Source organism: Ictidomys tridecemlineatus, chromosome 12, assembly GCF_052094955.1.
Source record: "Ictidomys tridecemlineatus isolate mIctTri1 chromosome 12, mIctTri1.hap1, whole genome shotgun sequence".
In the NCBI taxonomy this organism is placed as follows: Eukaryota; Metazoa; Chordata; class Mammalia; order Rodentia; family Sciuridae; genus Ictidomys; species Ictidomys tridecemlineatus.
The window spans coordinates 105,640,040-105,662,836 of record NC_135488.1 but is presented as its reverse complement, the minus strand read 5'-3'; the positions used below and the strand labels follow the sequence as shown (position 1 = coordinate 105,662,836).

General features: G+C 43.7%; 1 protein-coding gene across 1 annotated transcript in view; it reads right to left on the bottom strand.

Annotated features, from left to right (window-relative positions):
* Apob (apolipoprotein B) overlaps positions 1–22,130 on the bottom strand; it is a 40,445-nt gene extending 18,315 nt beyond the window's left edge. The window contains exons 1-21 of the mRNA XM_078029614.1: positions 21,919–22,130; positions 21,525–21,563; positions 20,426–20,541; positions 19,104–19,249; positions 17,069–17,222; positions 16,241–16,396; positions 14,837–14,961; positions 14,100–14,185; positions 12,780–12,999; positions 11,824–12,051; positions 11,469–11,586; positions 11,210–11,356; positions 10,278–10,489; positions 9,769–10,006; positions 9,035–9,211; positions 7,477–7,668; positions 6,415–6,582; positions 5,729–5,940; positions 2,735–2,917; positions 2,047–2,168; positions 550–760 (exon numbers count right to left, since the gene is read on the bottom strand). Of these exons, the coding sequence (XP_077885740.1) occupies positions 550–760; positions 2,047–2,168; positions 2,735–2,917; positions 5,729–5,940; positions 6,415–6,582; positions 7,477–7,668; positions 9,035–9,211; positions 9,769–10,006; positions 10,278–10,489; positions 11,210–11,356; positions 11,469–11,586; positions 11,824–12,051; positions 12,780–12,999; positions 14,100–14,185; positions 14,837–14,961; positions 16,241–16,396; positions 17,069–17,222; positions 19,104–19,249; positions 20,426–20,541; positions 21,525–21,563; positions 21,919–21,994 (3,326 nt within the window). The 5' untranslated portion in view covers positions 21,995–22,130. The remainder of the gene's footprint in view (positions 1–549; positions 761–2,046; positions 2,169–2,734; positions 2,918–5,728; positions 5,941–6,414; positions 6,583–7,476; positions 7,669–9,034; positions 9,212–9,768; positions 10,007–10,277; positions 10,490–11,209; positions 11,357–11,468; positions 11,587–11,823; positions 12,052–12,779; positions 13,000–14,099; positions 14,186–14,836; positions 14,962–16,240; positions 16,397–17,068; positions 17,223–19,103; positions 19,250–20,425; positions 20,542–21,524; positions 21,564–21,918) is intronic.
* Between the last annotated feature and the right edge of the window lie 667 nt (positions 22,131–22,797).

Genomic DNA, 22,797 nt, shown 5'->3' with positions numbered 1-22,797 from the left:
ATTTGGCTTCAACGATTTTTCCATTCCAAGGAGATATACAGAATTCAACAGTTAGGAATTGCATTTTTTAGTGATAAAAGTAAGATACATTAATGAGTGAAAAACAAGGCCACAGACAGACCAAATGCATTAACTTCAAGGCTAATACTCAGCAAAAGTGCAGGACTTTGCAGGGAACAGAAGAACTTTTTGAAAATTGTTTCAATCTGCTTTGCTGTTTACGAACTCTTGGCTTGGCCAAAAGATTAAACTGCTCAGAGCTACCATTTCCTTATCTATAAAATAGGGAAATTCATACCTACCTTGCAGTTTACGGTGAGGACTCAAAATGTTTTAGTGTACCCAGCACAGTATTTGATAAGTGGATAATAAGTGTAAGATAAATAATAGGAAGATCCAAATAAAAATGTGCAGAGGGTCAAGACACTGAGGACGCTGTTTGCCAGATGATAGATGAGGGATGCGTTTGTCTTAGTTTAAAGCTGGGGTAAGAAGGGAAAGAGCTACCAGGGCCAGCAGCTCAGGTAAGATCTCCCATGCCTTCCTTACCTTATGTGGCCCATCAGAGCGACTTCAGTGATTTTCTTATTCTGAATGTCCAGGGTGAGTTTGTAGGACTTTTTGTCCTGAGCAGACTCATCACTAACTCTGAGGACTGTTCCAAGGTCAACATTAAGATCTGGAATTTGGATTTCACTGAATAAAGTTCTACTCTGCCGATTATATTTGAACATCATTGTAGCCTCTGTATGCTTCACACCTGAAAATGTACAAAATAATTAAGAGTGTGTGCTAAGAGGATCTACTTAGAGAAGGAAGGAGAGGATAAGGTAGAGAAACCCTGGGTACTCAATGTGCTTAAACAAGAACACAGTTGAGGATTTTACCTTACATTTTTAACTCTGTGGTATTCATAATTCACTCAACTTGCAAGTATTTACTGATGGTGGAATATGTGCTGGGCACTGCTCTTGGCACTGGGGAGTCCTGCCCTTATAGAATTTACCTTCTAGTAGGGCTGTACAGACAACAGGCCAGCCAATTACTTGCATCAGATGGTAATAAATGTGAAGAAAAGTAAAACTGGATATGAAGATGAAAGACAGGGATAAAAGAGAAGCTATTTAATATGTGGTGGTCGGACAAGTTCTCTCTGCAAGAATGGGTATGTGGGCAGAGACCACAATGAGTAGATTGTGGGGATGCACCATGCCAGTTCTGCAGGGAGCCTTCCAGGCAGAGGGTTGGATATGCAAAGGCTCTGAGGTAGGGATCGCTCAGCACATTCAGGGATTGGAATATGGCTCTTCTGCTACCACTCTCATTCAAAGCAACTACATCTCTTGCTTGAATTATCGTTGTAACCTACACACCAGTGTCCGTTCCTCTTTTGCAACCTTTAGCCAACATAAGCATAAACCATGAAAAACCTTCAATGCTTCTTATTTTATTCACAGAAAAAGTCAAAGTTCTTACCATATCTTACAAGTCTATCTCTCCTCTACCTCCCCTTAATTTCTCTGATTTCATCTTCTATCACTTTCCTCCCGGATCTCTCTGCTTCAATCACGTTGGCTTTCTTTCCTTTTTTCAAACTTGGCAGCCCCATGCCAGCCTTGGAGTCCATGCAACTGCTGGGGCCTTAGTGTATAACACTCTTGGCACAGGGCTTACCTCCCTCACATCTCTTTTTTGTGTTTGCTTTACCAGGGAGGCTTTCCCTTATTGTTCCCAGAATCACTCCCTTCCCCAACTTTTCTCCTCCCAACACTCACAGCATTCCCTAGGCCCATCTATGTTCTGTTTTGGTCCCTACCATGGATTGACAGCTCACAAATATTTACTTGTTTGGTTGTTTACTGTAACTTCCACAAAGATAGAGACTTCAATGTTCCCTGTTTGAGCCTCAGCTCTAAGAACAGGTCTGATACTTAGTTGGGCACTCAGTCAATATTTGTTAAATACATTACATTACATATTTCTCCCTTTGAGTCCTGAACCTGAGACTGAGGGTAGAGAGGCAGCATCCTCTTTTTGTATTCTCACCTTCTGCCTGAATTATGAACTTCAGTGTGTCCACCAAGGCTCTTTCTTCCCTCTGGAGTTCATAGGTTGCACTGGCAGAATATTGTTCCACCTCTCCTGTAGGCTTCAGTTCCAGTTCAAAACTAAAGAAATTACAGTGAATGATGGCAATAATATCCCCCAACAATTCAGTATCAAGTGCAATAAAAATAAGGTCCTTATTTTAACCTTATCTCTTGCCTGTAACTAATAATGATATTTATGATCCCTTGAGTTCCTCCCAGAGCCTAAGACAAGGACAAATCCTAGGATTCCCAGGCTTTTGTACAAGTACAGGAACAGCTGGCTGGCCCTGTCAGCAAAAGCTGACAACAGAGTGGGTGAGGGGATGAAGACAGGGTACCCTGAGCACTGTGGAGGCTTTGGGCATGCTGGTGAGCTCTAGGAAGCTCCTACCCATGGGTCTGGAGGCTCAGAAACTCTGACGATGAGGTAGGAGCAAATTGGAATGTGCTCTGATCTTCTCATCCAGCACACGAAGGAGAAAGAAGTGCTGGCCACACGACCACTATTTTAAATACCCAAAGGATGGTACAAGCCCCTAAGATTGACATAAGGCTACCTCATATGGCCTTTTTCTGTTTGTCCTGCCAGGTGGCCACAATGTGGATGGCAAGCAGATTCAGGATGTGCACTGAGTATCTCTCACCTGGTGTCACCTGTCAGTGGGTAGTAGGAGGTAGACTCGGTGGAGCTGGCGTTGGAGTAAGCTCCTGAGGTGCAGTAGCTCAGTCCAGTGACAAAAGGCCTGCAAGTTGACCAGGACTGCCTGTTCTCAATGAGAGGAGGGATCACTTCTGTTTTGGTGGTGGAGACCAAATGCAATGTGTTGCTGGTGAAGGATGAAAAATCAAAGTTATCTTCAAGCCAGGAATTCAAATGAACAGGGAGATCAGTAAAGTAGAAGTGGGAAATCAAAGGGGAGGTAGGAGGGAAGGGAAAAGGGAAGAACTGGGAAATTAAATTGACCAAATTATACTAGGTGCATGTATGACTATACCACAATGCATTCCAATTTTATATATAACTATAATGCATTAATCACAAAATAAATTTAAAAATTAAAAAAGACTAATAAAGTAGAGGAAAGGGATCAGGGGAAGGATGGGAGAGAGGTTAGAGCTGGGAATGGAAATGGAGAAAACTATGTTACATATATTTATGAATATATCAAAAGGAACCCTATCATTATACATAACTATCATGCACTAAAATTTTTAAAAAGATTTTAAAAAATGAACATCATTCTTTTAAAAAATGAACATGATTCTTACTATACACATGCTCCCTTTTCTCCTATCCACCTCTGTCCATACCCATCTTATTTGATTTACTGAGAAACAAATGGTGACTCTTAGGCTTCAGACATTGCACTAAGTTCTTTATGTGTGTTACCTCTGATCCCACAACAGCAGGCATAGGATTCTCATTTTACAGAAGAAACAACAGTTCAGAGACACTAACTGACTGGTCACTGGGACTGAACTTAGCTCTGTCCTTCATATATGATACAGGGCAAGAGGAACCCTGTCTGTCTTTCATGTGAAATCTCTCATGCTCTGCTGGCTTCTTTTTTACCCGCATTAAACATGCACAAGTCTCTTCTCCCATTCTCACACTACACACACACACACACACACACACACACACACACACACACATACACACACCTCTTTCTTTCCCTTGTTACTGTCTCTCATAACCCTATCAACAGGGTGTTGGCCTTTGTGGGGTTTTTCTAACACACTTATTGCTGAACTGTGCTCTGAAAGTTACCCTTGTCACGTTTCTGAAAATGCTTTCATCAATATCTCCAGTCCCCTTCATGCTCCTAAATCTAGTGGGGCTTTATGATCTCTGACCTCTCAGGAGTATTCAATAGGCTTGTTTACTTATGGCTACATCAAGATGCCAGAGTCTTTATCCTCTGAAAAGATCATGGTACCCTCCTCTTATATATGTACTTTAAATTAGTGAAAATACAAGGAAGTTAAAAAATGTCCCCGTATCTTTGAAGGATGCTTTCTTTTAAACACTCCATCCTTTCCCCAGTATTTTTTTTTCTCATTGTTGGTGGTTCGCCAAGACCAACCTTTGCTGATGGGCTGGAGTCCTACATGCCAGCTATGGCCTGCCTATGTTCTAGCCTCTAGTGTCTTCTTGGCTTCTAGACCCTTATGGCCTTGGTTCTCCGTCTGCCTCTCTGGTTGCTCTCTGTACCAGCTGCTATTTCCTCGCTCTGCTATATACTGGTGATGCCCAACTCCACGTCTGAGCTCAAACCTCTTTGCTAGGCTCAGGGTCATAGGTCCATCTGCCACCTAGATAGTTCTAGTTGGTTGTTTCATAGGACATAAATACAGCATATCCAAAACTGAATTTGTCATCTTTCTCTAACAGAACAGCTCTCCCTCTGTTGTTCCTATTTAAAATGAATGCTTCCCTTCTCTCTTCCCTTATACCCATATCCAGTCAAGAATCAAGTGCTCCTGATTCTATCTCCATGCAATTTCTGATACCTCTCACTCCTCTCTGCAGACCATTGTTACCTCCAATGCAGGCCATTGTCACCTCTCACACATATGTATTTTTAACAGACTCTTAAATGTCTTCCAGTCTTGCTACTTTCCCACATTTTCCACCCTGGAGTCAGAGTAGTTCATCTAAAACACCAGCCTTGCCTTAGTTATACTCTCCTGTTCAACTCTTTTGCCTTCAGAAGAGTCTGGGTTCTTTATGGTGGCTGAAAAGGTGGTCCATGGTTGCCCCAGACCTCTTTCTCTCCACCACCCCCAATTATGCTCTCAGTGCACTTTGGCATACTCAATTTCTTTCAGTTCCATGAACCATTTTCTTTTTTATTAGGCTGTTATACATACTTTTCTCTTTGCCTAGAACACTCATTTCTTTTTACTTTGCTTGGGTAGGTCTCAGTCCTTCGCAGCAGATCAAGTGTACCTGTGTCAGAAAGCCTGCTCTGACTCCCTCAAGTTTCACAGTATTGTAATACTGCCTTTAATCTAGTTCTCACTCCATTGCAGCGGTTTTCTCCATTGTACATCTTCCTATAAAGTTAAGCTCTAGAAGCCCAGAGACCTAAATTCTACGTCTGAATGAGAAAATTAATGTGTTCAAAATATCAAAAACTAAGGTCAATCAATGGTGGAGGATATCATTGAAAATGGAACTCTCAACAGAGGCTGAATCCTATAATCTATCATGGATTTTCATGCTTTATCCACTGAGCTAGCTACCACAAATAAATATGGCCTTTGGTATTTTTCCTAGAGAAAAATGTTCATGTTTTTTTCAAGGGAGATTTCTGTAGAGTTAGTGCTACTTCATTCTCTAAGCAATCAACAATAACAACAAAATCCTCTACAGCAGAGTTATGACCAACTAAACATAGATATTAAGTCTCAATGAAGGATGATATAGGACGATTTAGTAAAATGTAGAAAGGCAATTATTTTGTGTGTTTGTATCTAGGCTAGGTTAAAAACAGGTAATCAAGAACCTTCCTTCCCTCTCCTGCTTCTCTGGGACTAGAATTTTCCCTGTTGGTTATCTAGCCTGACCAAATCCTACAGATATGTTTTCAACTCTTTGAAATTGGCCAGGCACACCTGGCTGAAAAAATCACCTGCCACTAAATAACTTGACGGGCCTCCTTGGAGAAGGAATGATGAACTTCAGTTGTCCAGTCTTCAGGGTCACACGAGCCTCCAGGCCTGACTCATGGAAGAAGTTGGTGTTCATTTGAACACCACTCCTGGCAAAGCCAGGAAGAATGATGCCCATGTTTGTTGCAAACTCCACAGTCATAGAGGGCTTTACCACCAGGTCAGCCTGCATCTGCAAGTCAGAAAACAACCTATCAGTATTGTTAAATTCCTCAGTCCCCTGGTTGTCAGATCAACCCCCCTTTCCCATCTCTGGGCAAATATCTCTGGATAACTTGCATCTCAGGAAATAGTATTGTGATTTATTAGAGGAAGAAAGCCCAGTGCCCAGTTCTCCAGAGCCAGACTTCACTATGAAGGATTAGGAAGCAACTTAGACAGAAAGATGATCAGAACACTCATTTATGAAGCAAACAACTGAGTTTTCATCTTATTGCCACAATTCAACTGGCGATGGTAAGGTAGTGCATGCTGGTGGAACCCTAAAGATTTTCATAAAAATTAATGAGGTGATTACTAGGATGATGTACATTGTTGTGAACTAGAAACACATTTTTAAAATGTGAAACATTTAAAATGTCCTCTCCCCCACAAGAGGAAAAGAACAACACCCACTTATTTGCAATCATTGTAAACAGGGTCTTACATTGGCTAGTTCCAGTTTTACTCCAGCCTTAGTCCCAGGGGTGATGACTCCAGATAAGGATACTTGCAACTGTGACCCCACTCCAGTGGGAAGCTCAAAGGCATTGTCCATAAAGATGTAGTGAAGAAACAAGTCACTCTTTGAGCCTTCCCTTATGGCCTGTCCAATCTGCAAATTGAACAGGGGAGAGTAAATTAAGCCTTCTATGAGTGAGTTTTGTCAAATGCAACCTCCCAAATATAAAGGAATAATTTCTCTTTATCCAGAAAAAAAGAATTAGCATATTTAGCTGGCTAATTTCATAAATAAAGGTTAATGTTACTCACATCAATGCATTTGGATATATGCAATTGCTCTGAATTAAATATCATGTTCAACTGGTGATTCAGAAAGTACCTCGGAATAGTACAGGGCCTCAGAGCCTTATAAGCTCCAAGTAAAATCTATGGCTTGGCTTAATTCTGTTTTCTTTTTAAAAATCTGAATGTAAATGAGAGTTTAATTAAAGTGTATTATATTTTGGTAAAATTAATTTTAAATAAAAAAGCTCCTGAAATGATGTACATATTAACATGCATGGTTTTTTGTTTTGTAACATTTCCATAAAATAACTTCAGTGTTTTCTAAAAACCAACATGAATATTTATTTAATAATGAGGGTATATTTTCTCTTTTATTAGTAAATTAATTATAATAAAAATTGTGGCAAATATTTAGATAGTGTGTTACAGTTGGCCAAACATTTCTTAAATAATCATTGTGTCCTTTTAATATTAAAAGTGGTGTTTTTTGCAGGTGGAGGAAGATATTCTTAACAGCATTTTCTAGAAGATCAAACTAATGCTCTTAAAAGTATAGCTAACATGAATAGCTTCATTTCTGAATGCGCCAATTCCTTGTGAGTTAAAGATCTTCTTCATTGAAATTCAGAGCAAACTTGTATCTTTGAAGGAAATATAGGCACTTTCTCTGCTCTGTGTGGCAAGGATCTTACGGGAGTCTGGGAGGTCTAGGAAGAGCACCTGCTAATCTGTGGGCCCTCTGAGAGGCCTGGTCACTTACCAGGTGTTGGATTCCCTGCAGCGTTTGAACACCACTCAGCAGCAGCCTTCCCAGGAGCTGGAGGTCTTGGAGCCTGACAAAGCCAAGCTCTTCTCCCAAGATGCGGAGGTAGGCTCTGGCTTCTGGGATTTCTTTGGATTTCAAATCATTGATCAGCTTTTCAACGATGGGCATAATTCCATTTACCATGTCCTGGGATTTTAGTAACACAATGTTTAGTGAGAGGTCAGCTTTGTCTGAGGTGGGATCTGTCTCCTGCTGACATGACTGGCCTAAACACAAACCCTGGAGCTGGGGCTTTAGGGAATCAGGCTCCTTTTACTGAAACATAATTTATCTAAACAAAGATCAAAACACCTGAGATCTTTTCAGGACTAGTAGTACTTTCAAAACTGACCTTAACTTGAAAAAAACAAAAACAAACATGCAGGAATAGTAAGGGGAATCCCTGGTCTCCAGGATTCCAAGATCCATAGAGCTCCTCAGGATTAAAAGATCTCTGTCCCACTTCCCTACTCAGCCCTCTCTGCTTCAACTAAGGAAGAGGACCGGGGTTTTCTAAGAAAGTATAGTTTTCTTATAAGTAAGTCAAGAGCTTGTAGACCTGTGCTTCTTAGAGACAGGAAGAATTCTATAGACCAATGCACAGATATTGTGAAGGAAAAGAAATTGCTAGACCCCAAATAGATCTAAGTATATCGGCTTCAAGTGGAGATTGGCAAATCAGAAGATGGAAATGAGACTATCAGGGAGCATCTGGGAGCAAATTATTGCCCTGTTCTCAACCTTGAATGTACACACAAGTCCCCTGGGGTCTTATTAAAATGCAGATTCTGATTCAGTAGGTCTCTGTGGGCTTGAGGTCCTGCATTTATAACAAGCTATCATGTAGTGTCAATCATCAGACCACATTTTAGATAGCAAAAAATTAAAGACTAAGAAACTGCAGATATACAAGCTAGTTTCTACTCCTTCACTGGGGACTCATTGCCAGCCTCAGAATGGATTCTGGTCCCATTAACTAGTGCACTGGTATGAGTGACAGTCAAAGGAAGCAGCTAATAATAAAGAAATAAAAATAACAATTTAAAACTTATAATAGTATCTTCTTATTGAGTATCCAAGACTGGTGTCAGGCACTGTGCTTAGCATTTTATGTACCTTATTTAATGTAGTCTTTAAATAACTTTGTGAAGTGTGGATTACTATTAGTACCCTGAGGGCGCAGGAACAGACATATATAGTATTAACTAACTTGCCTGGGATAATACAATTTAAAGACTGAGGTTAGAATCAAACCAAGGTCCCATTCTTTATACTCTTAATCATTTTGCTAGAGTGCCCCTAGTGAGTCTGGTTCCTGGACACAATGCATTTCCATAAGACCCTTAACTGCTGAGGATACTGGACCCTAGCTCTGTAGGACTGATTAATACACATACACAGTTGTTATTTCAGTTAGATAGGACCTCGATGACTTCTGTGCTTAGGAAAGAATGTTTTTGCACTGAGACCCAAATCTTTCCTTGAGAGAATACATATACAATACAATACATACCTGCTCATGTTTATCCTCTTTGATATAGTCAAAGTGGTCCACCAAGACTTTGGAGACATGATCAGGCACTCGACCATTGACCCAATATAAAGCCTTGTTGACACTATCCGGAAAAAATCCTTTCTTCCCAAAAAGAGCTTCCAGTGTTGGCTCAAAGCCTTTTCCTTCTAAGCCAATCTGAGAAAGAAAATCAAGCAAGAATATGCCACTGGGTGTTCTGGCTATACATCAGTCTCCCATTCCCCCTTTTATGTCTACTTAATTAAAAACGTATTTGATGAACACTGCAGGGAAGGAGCTGGGCTTAGCATTTCACAGAAGTTGTCTATTTAAATTTTACTAGACTCTTGAAGGGTAGAACTCATTTGCCTTTTTCTATAAAAGACAGGGATGAGAAAAGATAAATAATTAAACTGAGGATTCAGAACTGGGAGTGGATTTGGAGTTTGAACCAGAAATGATTGGTTAGCTCAAGTATTTCGTTGGACTTTGAGTTGAAGGGCTTCTCTGAGACATCTACATTTCCATTAATATAAGGAATAATGTTTCAGATGACCCCTAGTGGACAGAGAGGAAGGCGAGGAAGGAAGGAAAGAAAAGCCTCAAAATGAAGGTACCAATCCCTTGATGATTCCTGCTCCTCCCCAGGCTGGTTCACAGCTCCCCTGACTTTGTATTTGTGGTGTACAGACCAGGCAAGAGAACTTGACACTCTTCTTTAGTCTCACACATACCTCGACGAGGTCAGTTGGAGCAAATCCAAAGACAGTGAGGGTTGTTTTCAGCATGCTTTCTTTAGGAAGGTAATTATTCGGATCAAAGATAAGATTCCCCTCAATTTTGGCTGAGACTGGGTCAAGCGACGGAAGAGAAACAGATTTAGAAAGGTGATAGTTCCGAGAAAATTTTCTGAAGTCCATGACAGTTGGAAGTTGAGATTCTTTCAGGGCTTCTTTCACTAAATTTTTCAGGCTAGATGAAAAGAAGAGATATACTTTGAGCCAACATACCATGTGACTTATTCATCATCTCCTGCATCCTGAGTAAATATGGATTTCCAATTGCTACTAAAATATATGGGTTTCATTTGCCCCAAGACTTTGGCTCAGGGTCTGCTGCACACTCACATGTGTTCCAGAAGAAAGCACACTCCATAAAGGACAGATAGGGCCTGGGCCCGAATGGAGACTTAGAATTCCAACCCAGGGCCCTCTGTAGCAGATTGGTGCAAGGGATGACTTACTCTTGGATATCCAATTCTTCTGAGTTCAAGATGTTGGCAATGTGGGATGCCACAAAGTTCTTCACTTGCTCATTCTGTTCCCGTGGGAGAATTCGGGCAATTTTGTTAATATCTGCCTGGGAAGGCCCCCTCATCAGCATGAGATAGGCAGCCAGTCGCTTATCCACTGGAGCAGCACCATCCACAAAAGTCTGGAGAAGGATCCCCCTGACCTGTAGCCAGAAGAGGCAACTGTTTATCAGGACACAGAGCATGCCTGGCCAATACTGGCATGGTCTGCTAGCTCTTTCTTAACACAAGTCTAATCTCTCTCTTATATCTCTTCAAATAATGCTGAATCTTCTTGCTAGTGTTCCTTAAAGCAACCAGCTCAAGGCAGGGTTCTCAGAAGACTCCTATCAAATATGTGCTCAAATCAATTGCATTAGAATACATAAATTTTGACCAAGTGATTATTTGTTTTGTGATCTGCTACTAAGTGAAGACAAAATTGTTTTGTCATAAATTATTTCAATGTAAGAATGAAGGTGGGAAGGCACAGTGAGATTTTGGAGCTAAAAAATAAGACTATTTCAAAAGCTGTGGAGTTTCTGCCACCTAAGGTAGGAGGACCAGGTTCACTATCTCAGTTTGGTGCCACTGGAGAAATCAGGTATGTTTTCTCAAAATAAAAGTGATGGTCCATCTGGTAGTAGGACATGATATAGCAAAAATCTGATGTTCTTTGTGAGAGAGGAGTAGCAGCAAGTTGACTATGTTTCTCATCCCATATACCACTAGGCAGTCAATAGGCTCATTGAAGTTTTGCAATGAGAAAACAGTAAAAGAAAGTCAGCACAAGAATGGGATTTAGAACCTCATTCCCCCTTGTACTTCCCCAGACCTTGTTGATCAGCATGGACTTTCACTTTCAACACCCTTGTGTACTTTACCTCATCTCTGAGTTCCATCTTCCTCAGGGCCTGGATAGCAGCTTTCTGAATCAGCAGTGATGGCTTTGCACTTCTGATACATTTCAGGACTGAAGATTTGAGTCTCGGCATTACCTGTTCCATAGTTCTGCCCATGTTTCCAATGACCTGCATTGAAGAAAAGAAATAAGAACTCATCACAGCACAGAAGGAGGAGTAAAGGTTGTTCAAAGAAGGGCATTGCTGAAATGATGCATCTTATACAAAATACTGAAAGTACCCTCAGGATCAGGTAGGTGTGATCTTCGTCCCCAGTACACTCATTGCGAATCTGTTCCAACAGGTAATCAGCAATGTCCTGAAGGTCCTGGGTCATTTCCTGGGTCATCGGATGATAGCTACAGAATAAGAGAAGAGTGTTAACATTCTCTTAATTTGGAAGGCATAGATGAGCTTTCTTAAAATCCAAACTTGTGTTTGTTGATTTCTTATTCCAAGTTGTTCTTTTCAAAATGTCCAGTAGAAAAGAGTGAGCACTAGGGTTAGAAGGTAGAAGGAGGGGTGCCATGTCAGTACAGAGAGGCGGGATTTTCCTCTGCTCCCAGGTGGAGAAGAAATTCAGTGCAGAGACTCACTTGTTGACCACATGGCTCAGTGCATAGAGGGTGGCCCGGCTTTGCTGCTCCCTGGCCGTGTTGAAGATCTCTCGCAGCCTCTGTGTGGAAGGCTCTGGGATCAGGGCCACCAGGTAGGTCACAACATCTATCAGGAGGGGGTGAGCTTTCTCACTTTTCAGCCACTGGAGGATGTGAGTGTAACACTGGGGCTGTCCACACTGAACCAAGGCTTGCAAAGTGATGGGGCTGAGAAGAGAAGAGAGAGTTACACAGAGCAGCATCAAGGTGGTGAACCCTCTTTGGTGTGTGGTGTGACCTCTTCCAGGAGTGCCCTATGTCTCTTATTCACTGTCTAAATTCAAAATCCAACTCTGATCCCAAGAACCATGATACTTCCCTAAGAAGAGTCTTTCCACTGGAGAAACACTGTGAGAGAAATCTGAAAACGACCTCTAGGCCTCAAGCTGAAAGGGGAATGTTATCACTGCCCTTTGGTGAGGACATAGAACATGCCTGGCCAGCACTGGCCTAGTCCATTCTGGCCTCAGCAACTTTTATGACATTCAGAGCACCTGGATTCCGTCCCTTGACGTACAGAGAACACACATTATTTTGTTTGCCTGAGCTCTCTCCCTTCTAGCTTGTAAGTTCCAGAGGGCACGAACTTCTTATCTCACACTCTTCAAGGAACCCTCTAGAAGCATGGATGAGAAGATATTCATCAAATGAGAGGTGCTACCTCCCTCTGGTTTTAACACACAAATGCGTACCTTCCTGGAATGCCCTGTGTGTGTGTCTTGCCCTTGAAACTCTAAGCACCTTAGTTGATATTTCTCTGCTCAGAAGACATTAACTGTTTGACTGATTAACTAGATTGATAGTAAATGATTCCTGAGGTTCTCTGACCAAAGTTCAAAAGTTCTGACAGCCTCCATAGGTTGTCTGAGACTGAGCTGCAGCCACTGAAGACTCACCTGGACACCTCGATCAGCTGTGGCAAGAGGGATTTGACTGCCTCTTCATCGAGGCCTCTCAACTCAGTAACCAGTTTTTTGAAGAGATTTGCTCTCTGGGCATTCTGCTCAGAGATGGATAGCTTTTTCAGTTCCTGGAGTGTTGTCAAGACAGCCTCGGCCTGCTTTGGTGGCAATGTGGATTTGGTGCTCTCAAAGGCCAGGCCCACCTTCTCAGTACCTAGAAAGTGCCAAAGGAATTCTTGGTTATTTCTACATCTCAACCATGTCTTCATCTAATAGAAACTAGGGAGGTACTAGCAGGTAGAAAAGAGAAGAAAACAACTGTCTTCTTAATGCCTAGTAGCTATGTGGCTCTGGGCTAGGTGTTGTTAATTGATTCATCACAGCATCCCTGGGGGTTGGTATTACTCCCCAATTTAAGAAAAAGGAGCTAAGATCCAGAGGTGAGCAATTTACTCTGAGAGTCCTTATGAACTAAGAGGCAGAGCTAGAATTTAATCCAGGTTGTCTGGCTTTGGTATCGAATTACCTCTGCCTGAAAGAATGGTGAGGAGATGGGGCAACTGATCAAGTGACAGCTGAGGCTGGACTAGTGGTCTCACCACCAGTCTTTCTAATTGAACCTTCTAGCAGTTTCTGATGAGGAGAGACCCTTCTGCAGCCTTCCCATCTTTCTGCCCTCACTTTTATAGGGAGAGGAGTGAAGGTGGGCATGGAATTGTGAAATAATGGGCAGAGTCCTGGTTTTAATTAGACCTGGATGCTCATTTTACACACCTTTGAGGTTCTGGGACCTTGAATACATCACTAAGCCTCCCTGTGTGTCCATTTTCCCTCCACAGAATGGGTATAAACTCATCTGCCATTATCACCAAACATCATAGGCAAATAAATGAGGTGAGGCACAAGCAAGAATTTTGACAGATTTATGTAGAATATAATGCTGGGCTAGGGTTAGAATAGAGGTCTCTGAAGTTCTGTTCCTTGGATTACTCTCTGGTCTGGCCCTAAAGATCTTTTCCTGCTTTCTCCATCTGGTCCAGGACAGGCAAAAGTCTAGTCACAGAGTCTATGTGACTGTCAACTCCTCCAAAGGTGTCACAGTTGACTTAGGAAACCTAAGCAGCTTTGGCAACTTCTCTTTATCCCACTACCCCTTGATGTTCTGAAATGAATCTACCCACTGAGTAGCCAAATACCAGTGTCTGCTTCACTTTTTAACGCAGCAGACATTTAATAGGGCCCAACCATGAGCTAAGCTGTGATTGGCACCTGTTAGACAGATTCCCCTGCACCAATGAGGACATAAAGTCTTACCTGCATTAAAGAAGCGGCTGTTGGTCTTAGGTGTATCTTCAAGTTTCAAAGTCTGTGTAATGTGTGTCATCATCCCGTACTTATTCCTGGTAACAGAGGAAGCACCCTGCCTCATGAAGGGCCACCAACCCAGAACACACTAGTCTTTTCATGTCAGAGTTCCTATCTCCACTACTACCCTGTTTTGCCCACCTTTCAGAGCATGGTTTAATCTAGCTATCTTTCACTCCTTAATGAACAGCACCCATGCCCCCTGGTCACATTCAAGGACAAATGTACCTTATATCCTATATCAGCCTGGAGTTCCCAGAGGGCAAGGACTAACACTGAGCCTCAAAATTCTTCATATCTCCCACAGCACAGTGCCAAGAACACAGTAATTACTCAATAAATATTAGTTAATTCAAAACTGATTGGATATACAAGTCTCCTGTCAAAAATCCCAAATCCTCCATGAAACTATTCCTAACCAGGGCATCCTGCAATGGTTACCTAATTTTCTGGGTCTATGGCCCTTAAAGTCTGAGATGTATATTGTTGGTTTCAAAATTGTTTCACATGCCTAAGAATTTTCTGTCAAATTGCCTGTTTGCTTACAAAGGAGGTCAGGCATGGGCTCTGCTTTGTACCTCTCCATAACTCCCACCCAGGCACAGCCTAGCTTGGACAAGGGCACAGGAGAGTTCAGCTCACATAAACCCCTTGATGATGAGTTGGGGGAGCAGCAGGAGACCTACTTGTAGGAGAAAGGCAGGAGCAGGTGTTGCTCCTTGCAGATGGCTTCCGACACATGCTTCCTCTTGGAGTCCAGGGTGTATTGGCAGGACTGGCTGCTGCTGAGCAGGGTCGACAGGGGGCGGACCTGTGCATGAGGTTGGAGAGTGAGCATTTTGAACAGTTCCTGGGGTTTGGACCTCAGTCTTCTGTCACAGTCATTTTCCTCCAAGGTAGGGGAATGGGAGTCCTGCACCACTAGACAAGCTCAGTAAAAGTCAGCATACTCAAGGCTGTGGATCTTCTTATTTCACCCCAGCAGAGCTCTCATCCTGCACATGTGTACGCCTTATGTCCCACATACCCATCTGCCCCTATATAACGCCACACATGCTACTACCTATAAGGTTTTCTTTGCCTAGAAACATATCCTTGGCTCTCTCCCATTTGCTCATCCGTTGTATTTTTCAGCTTTGTGCTCCACATTCTCCATAACCTTGCCTAATGAGCTACGTGCAAATGCTGCATTCTTCCTACTCAGGCTTAGAAATGCTTGTCTACACTGCTCAGTTGACTGATTTATCAGGTGTGCTGTGCATTATATTGTACGGGCATGCATGTGAACCTTGCTTCTGCATTAGCCTGGAAGCATCTCCAGGGTAAGGTTCATGGTTCACCCACTACTCTCACTCCCTCAGTAGGAGTAAACATAGAGCAACCTCTCTGAAAAGACCCTAAACCAGTGCTTGAGCCTCCTCTGACTATGGCCCCCATGGTCATCAGACTGTTTGTGTTCAGTCCCAAGGACAACGACCTTAAACATGGCCCAGCAGGGCAGTGATTGCTCATCTTCTATGTTTACTGAGATAACCTGTGCCTCATGTTCTGGATAATGTGACAAGAGGTTAGGCAAACTCAGGTCATGTGGTGCTATGTGACCTAGCTAGCAGCACAGAAGGTCAGTACTGAGTAGGTGGCCCAGGCAGGAGGCCAGTGGGCCTTGATTTGGTCAGGGTCACACATAGTGTGTAAGGACAGGTGGCTGGGATGAGGGAGAAAAGTGAACACAGGCCTTAGGACCTTAATAGAGGTCAGATGTTGGGACAACCAGCTCTCACACAGAAAGCAACAGCAAAGGACTTTGCCTTCTCAGGGATGAATCGCCATCATGCTCAATTGATGGCAGAGGGTTCAGTGTCACAACAGGAGGATCACTGAAGGACAGAGCTCTGGCCTGATTCTAGTCCTGGCACAATTAATAAAAAGCAGTGCGGCCTTAGCAGTCCTTCTAGTGCCTGGTCCTTAGTGTCCTGCTCAGGAACAAGCTGGGCAAGATCTTCTCAGAGGTCCCTACCAGCTGGAACATTCCTGAGGGTTTGTAAGAAGGATGCTGCTCAGGGCAGACTGCAGGCTGGTATGAGACTCACCAGGCCCTGGATGAGGGCGAGTGGGCTGACGCCCGTGCTGATGGGCTGGAAGCTGTCACACTGCTGCAGGTCCCTCTCAGTGGATATCTGTGTTGCCACATTGCCCTTCCTTGTCATGACGGTAACGTGAGTGGAGCAGTTTCCATACACGGTGTCCTGTGGGAGCAGAAGACACATTCAGGAGCATTCAACGTGGGAAAAGCCTTTAGGTATTTGGGAAGGGCTGGGAAAGAAGCCTGAGAGCAAAGGCAAAATGAATGTAGATTTGGGAAGGACTTTTTTTTCCTGCCTGCACTGCTGGTGCCTGGCCAGCCTGGGCTGGGGGAGAAGAAAAGGTGAAGAGCAGCTTGGAGGAAAGGCCTGTGCAGGATGCACCTCTGTGTTTTCCAAGCACCGTGGAGCTCAGGACTCAGAGCACAAGAAGGACTGAAAAATGTTCAGAGGGCTGAAGAAAGTGGGATTCTCTTTATGCTGAAATCTGACATTTTTAGAAAGAGGCTGGCAATATATTCCAATCTTTTTAGAGTCTGCAATACACACAGGCTTTGCCATGCTGTAACATGTGGGGACTGGAGAGGGAGAATGTCAAACATAGATAGGAGATCAGGAGTCCCAGTAAGTGCTTTAAAATTAGACCCAACATGATTGACCTGCTTGGGATGTCCATCAATGACTCCAAGGGACAGGAAGAACCACAGGTTCTGGTATTGTACACTAAATACAGAGTGTCCTATGTAGCCCAAGCCAACAATCCATTTCAGGTACCATTGATTGGTCTCTGACATGGCAAGTGAAGTTTAGAGGGTTTTCAGCTTTCCAAATTCTCACCGTGAACAACACTTGTTTGTCTTCTTCTGTCTCTGGGGGAACCAGGAGTGCAGAAATGATGCCCCTCTTGATGTTCAGGATGTGTTTGGGTTCACCCTTCTCTGGGTAAAGGAAGACTTTCTTCCCTTCAGGAACACCCAGCCTGAGCTCATACCTGTCCCAGAGAGAGCATGTGGTCACAGAAATGTCCCCTCTCCACTTTGAGCCTGTTGGAAGGAAGTTTCTGCTTGGCAGGCTCCCTTTCAGTTGTTAACATCAGTTCTTTACAAATATATGCACACACATGTACATATTTTCAAAAAAGTACATAAACAGGTAAAGTTTTGCCATTATTGCTCTTAATTTTTTTTTTCCCCTGGGCTCATCTCTTCCCTGTCTGTTCTCCACCCACCAGTATGGACACCCGAGTGGGTATTTCATTCATATCTCCCTGTTCATAAGATTCTACATAGATTGTGAGTACAAACACAGATACATAAAGATGTTGTAATTATTTGTTTTATGCAAATGGAATCGTATTATGCATACTTCCCTTCATGTTGTTTTTCTCATTTAATTATATTCTAGGAAAACCCTGAGTCACTTGGTAAGCTCTAAGAGATTCTTTTTTCAAAAGCTGTATAAACATTCCATTCTGTTGTTATATATAGTTTATTCAACACATTGCCCCATTTGGTGGCATTTACTGGACTTTTTTTCCCTTTTTTTTTGCCACACAAACAATACTGAAATACATATCCTTATGTGTTTATCTTCATCTTCATGCATTACTGCTTTTATTTTCATGGGCTTGAGTCCCAGAGATTGGAATTGCTGTGTCAAAGGGTATAAGTATTTTCAACTGGAATAGCTATCACCCTGTGGCTCTCATTCCCACAAGCCATGTGTGGGAATAACTTTTCCTCCCTGGCTCACCAGCAACAGGTGCCATTGCTGTTTTAAAGTTGTCCAGTCTGATGGGCGTGAGGTAATCCCTATCTTATTGTAACAGTAATTTGCATTTCCTGACTACTAATGAATTTGAGCATCTTTTCATAATCTGTTTTTTATATGTTCTCAGGTCATGTCTGGAATTCATGTTGACTTTGGTTTTAGAACCTTCTCATTGAGGATGATTTGGGTGCCCGAGGGCCTGGCTGAACCTGTTCTAGTTAAGTTAAAAGGACAAGGAGACCAGGATTTTCTCCCGTATTTCTGCACCTTTCAGAAAATTCCAGATATGGTGATGCAGGCCTGGAAAGCCCTCATGATCGAGAGTTAAGAGTCCCTTGTGTTTAGAGAAGAGTAAGGACTAAAAAATAACTGCTATTCCTTCCTGCCACCAAACCCCTTCCCATCATGCACGTCGGAATCTCAGGTAAAGTGAGGTGTTTGGGTGGAAGAAAGAAGAGTCCACGCAAGCCTCTTTCACAGAGAAAGGACTGGTTTCTGATGTTAGCAAATTGAAAGATGGGCAGGGATAGAATTTTTTATGCTACAAACTGACTGCTTATATTGTAATTAGGGACAAAGCAGAGATAATGTTAAAATATTTAATGGCTGATACAACACAGGTGCTGGAGTGTCAGAAGAGATGCCAGTTGTAAACAAAGTCCTGGCCTTCTGGTATGCAGTGGCTGCATGCCACCCTGGGTAGAGGACCACTGAAGCCTTGTGCCCCTTTGCCTGCCACTGAATAGACCCTGTGCCACTGTATGTTGGCACTAAAGACCCCTTGCCACCATCTTGTTTAAATAAATTGCCTCAAAGAGTTTAAAAGCATGAGATCTTTTAGAAACACATTTAAATGATAATTAAGGCAACCTGACTAAGGGAGGGTAAGTAATGCTTTTTCCTCTTTTAGATAGTTCTGAAAATTCTGCAGTTTCCTGATCCATGGTGAACACTGATTATAATATACTTATACTCACAGGCACCTAACATGAACACACATGATCATGCCTCACAGGACACACATATGATTAAGCAGGCATTCACGCAACATAGCCAGGGACGCAAAGAGCTCAGAAATATAAATGCATGAGTCCACCCTTACTTGGACATGGCGGCTGCAAACTCCTCAGAGTTCTTGGTCTTCTTCAGCAAAGGCTTGCCCTCAGCGTTGAAGCCATATACCTCTTTCAAGGTACATTGGCTGGTCTTCAGGATGAAGTTGCAGAGTTGGGGAACCTCTAGCTCGACCTGAGGATGGAGGGTAGCAGCATACTGAGTTTCTCTATCAAGCACGGAGAGATTTCCCACAACCCAGGGCTTCATGTCTAACTAGGGCACCGGGGTAATGGTTCTCTCATGGGTCTCCATGCATCAACCTAGGCTCTGTCCTATTTTTGGTCTTTTCCTCTTTCAGGGTAACAAGTTTCTTAAGTCTGCACCTATGCATGGGAAGGAGGATGTCTTTTTATTGGCTTTAAATTATTCACTTCAGTTACAAAGAACTTGGTGCACTTAGTTACAAGACAGAAGACTAAAAGTAAGAATTTAGTAAGAAAAATAGGAAGTAGGAAGTGGCTATCATTGGTTTTCACAGCTAATATTTCCTTCATGTCACTCGAAAACTGTTTCCTCTAGGGCCTATTGAGGGTCTCACATACAGCTGCGGTTGAAAGAGCATTACCCAGCATTATTCAAAGAACTTTTTGTCATGACAGGTAGCTTTATATTTGCACTGTGTGATATGGTAGTATGAGCCACAATGGCTATTGGGCATTTGAAATGTGGCTAGTAAGACTAAGAAGTGAATATTTAATTTTATTTAATTTACATAGCCATGTGTGGCTAATGCTTGCCTCATCTGACAGCACAGACAAGGACCACGGAACCCTATGGAGAACCAGGAAGCTTCTCAACCTGCCTCCTCCTCCCCATATGAACCTTGACAGTAGCCCTCTGATCTGTTCCATATGGACAGTCTCAAGAATAAGCAAAGTTTCATTTTAGAATGAACTACATGTTTATATGCTAAATTTGTTTTTCCATTTCTTTCTAGCAACAGTTTGACTTTGACTGTAAATACCACCTTTTCCACTTTCCTGAGATGCCCACCTCTCTTAGCTTACTCACCGGGTCTCCCTTGTGTTGAAACCTATAGTCCTACAGTTCTGATAATCTAGACCCTGTGTTCAAATTGTAGCATGGAAATTAATGGAAGAATGTTTTTTTTTTTTTTTTTTCCCGGGCAAAATTTTCTGTGGTGGACAGCTTCTCAGCAATGTGGCTGACTTACAAGCTGAGGGCCAGTTCTAGCACTTTGAGGTCACAACAGTTCTGGCATGTGCTGGGACCTCCTGGAAGGTCCAGTTCTGGGCACCTGTGGAGCAAGCCCGGGCTCCAGGTTCCTCCAGCGCCCATCCTCCATACCTTGCAGTTGATCTTTGTGATGCTTCTTGAGTCAGCAGTCCCAGGGACACCACTGGAGCTCTCTGCCTCATAGTTATACATGTACTTCCGGAGGTGCTTGAATCGAGTTGCCTCTTCTAAAATGAGAAATAAGTTTGCATATCAGAAATAGCTCTCCCCAGGCAGTCAGTTCTGGGCAGAGAGGGGTGGTGGTATAGATAATTAAAAAAATGTAATTGAGCTCAAATTATTTTTAATTTTCTTTACATTATGTTAATTAAGCATTGCTGATCCCGATATTTAAATTAGATAGGTTTCCTTGAACATATCATCTGAGATACAGGGAAGAGAGTGCCAAGCATTAAATAACGGGGCTCCAAAATGTATAGAAGAGAACTTTTTCAAAGTTAAGATTTGACAGCACTAAGCAAAGGGATAGTACTTTTCTCAGCTTGAAAATACCAAAATTATGTGACTGTGTTTTTAATTATTTCAAATACCTTAGGCAAATTTCTTTAGACATTAGGGATATCTGGTTAACTTTAAGAAGAAGAAATTTCTGGAGGATTCCACTATGAGGAAATTTTATAAACTTGAGACAGAACAGCATGAACCCAATGTAGTGATTTCATATGTCCACCAGATGGCGGTGTGGCACCATCAGAGGTCAGCTCAGGCATTCTCTAGAGAACATAGAGTACTGCCCAAGGCCAGCTCCTCTGACCTCCAGGGGTCAGGTAAACACCAAGGGGTGGGGGGCTGGATTTTTGCACAAAGGTTAAAGTCAGTATTTCTTCATCCCCACACACTCTGAATCAATGATTAATAACTGATAAACAGGACAGTGATGTCTCTTTAAAGTGTTCATAAGGCTGTCAGAGTGGCCGTTCCTTCCCTTCCCCATCCCCAGGCCAAATTTTTGGGACAAAAGGACTGGTAGATGAGGGTGTAGACCCTTGGGGGTGGGCAGAGGCTCAAAGCACTTGTTTCCTAGGGTCTGAGCAGCATACACCAATCTGAGCATACAACACTATGTAGAGCCTTGGTGACCAGAGGTCTAAAAGGGCAGTTGGCCTGGTGTGGGGGGTGCCCGTCCATGCCCAGTGAAGAAATGCCTTACTTGGACAGCTTGGGCTGACATTTTCCAACACCTCGTCTTCTGTAAGAAAAGAAAAAAAGAGACTGGGTTTTTCCATGTCCTACTGAGGTCCTGGGGTCTGACAGGGAGGACCACTGGTAGGTCTTGTTTTCCGGCAGGAAGCAGGTCTGGAGAGCTCAGGCCCCAGGCCCTCCATCTGCCCATCCTATCTGGAGTCTGGAGGAGCTGTCAATTCGTCCTGGCCCCCGTCTTAGTCTTAGTGAGCCTGTGAGCTCTGTGTCTGCCCTCCCTCTGACCCAAGCCCAAGCTGCCCCAGCCACGGCCCCACCACGGGCTTCCACCTGCTCTGGTTTAGGTCATGGTCAGATGTTGCAGCCCCGCACCCGGGGCTCCACCTGCGCCCCGTCCTACTCACGGGCCCAGGCGCCAGTGTCCAGGAGCAGCAGCAGCAGCAGCAGCAGCGGCAGCAGCGCGGGCCTCGCGGGGCCCATGGCGGATGAGTGGGTGAGAAGGCTCCTTGGCTTCCTGGCTGTGGCCTGGCCACGGCCTGGCGCCGCTGCTGGCTCCAGGGGCTCTTCAGAGGCTGCACTGAGACCCACACTGGCTCCGCGGGCAGTAGGGGAGGGTGGGACTGCACGCCCGCGCGCAAGCACCCTATTTATAGGAGGCCCTGGATTAAGAATTGCAAAAGGTCCAAAGGGCGCATCCCTGGCCTGTTTGCTTTTCCACACGGGCTTGTCTCTGAGCCTTGAGGAGGGGCCTGGGAGGGGGCTCCCCTCAGACCCAGCGACAGCCGCCCTGGAGCTTTCCTCCTGCCTGGCCTGGCCTGCTGGGGCTTGGTGGTGGGCGGTGGGGGCAGTGGGCTTATTGCCTGAGGAGCCAGCCTGCGCTGGCTGCCTTGGGGAGCCGGCCGATCACAAGGACAAAATCCACTCTCCTCCCGCTGACTCTGGGGCCCTTTAGCAAACCAGTTCTTAACTCCTGATTGAGATGTTTTCCTAGTCCTTTTCCATTTGGGTGGACTTTGTGTGGGCATGGAAGGCCCACTCCAGATCAGTACGTGTGGCTGAGGGGAGGAAACTGGGAAGGTCTGATGAGTGATGGGCACTGGCCTTGAGGGGTGGATACCTTCTCAGGCCCAGCTGGAGTCCAGGTGCCCTAGTCTTTCAGAAACCCAGTGAGGATGGTTCCAGGGGACATAGCTCCCAAGTGACCACTGGGCAGGGTCTTCTTGGGAAATTGAGGAGTGGAGGCCGCTCCCCATCTCCCCACTTTCCTCCTATAGTGAGAGGCC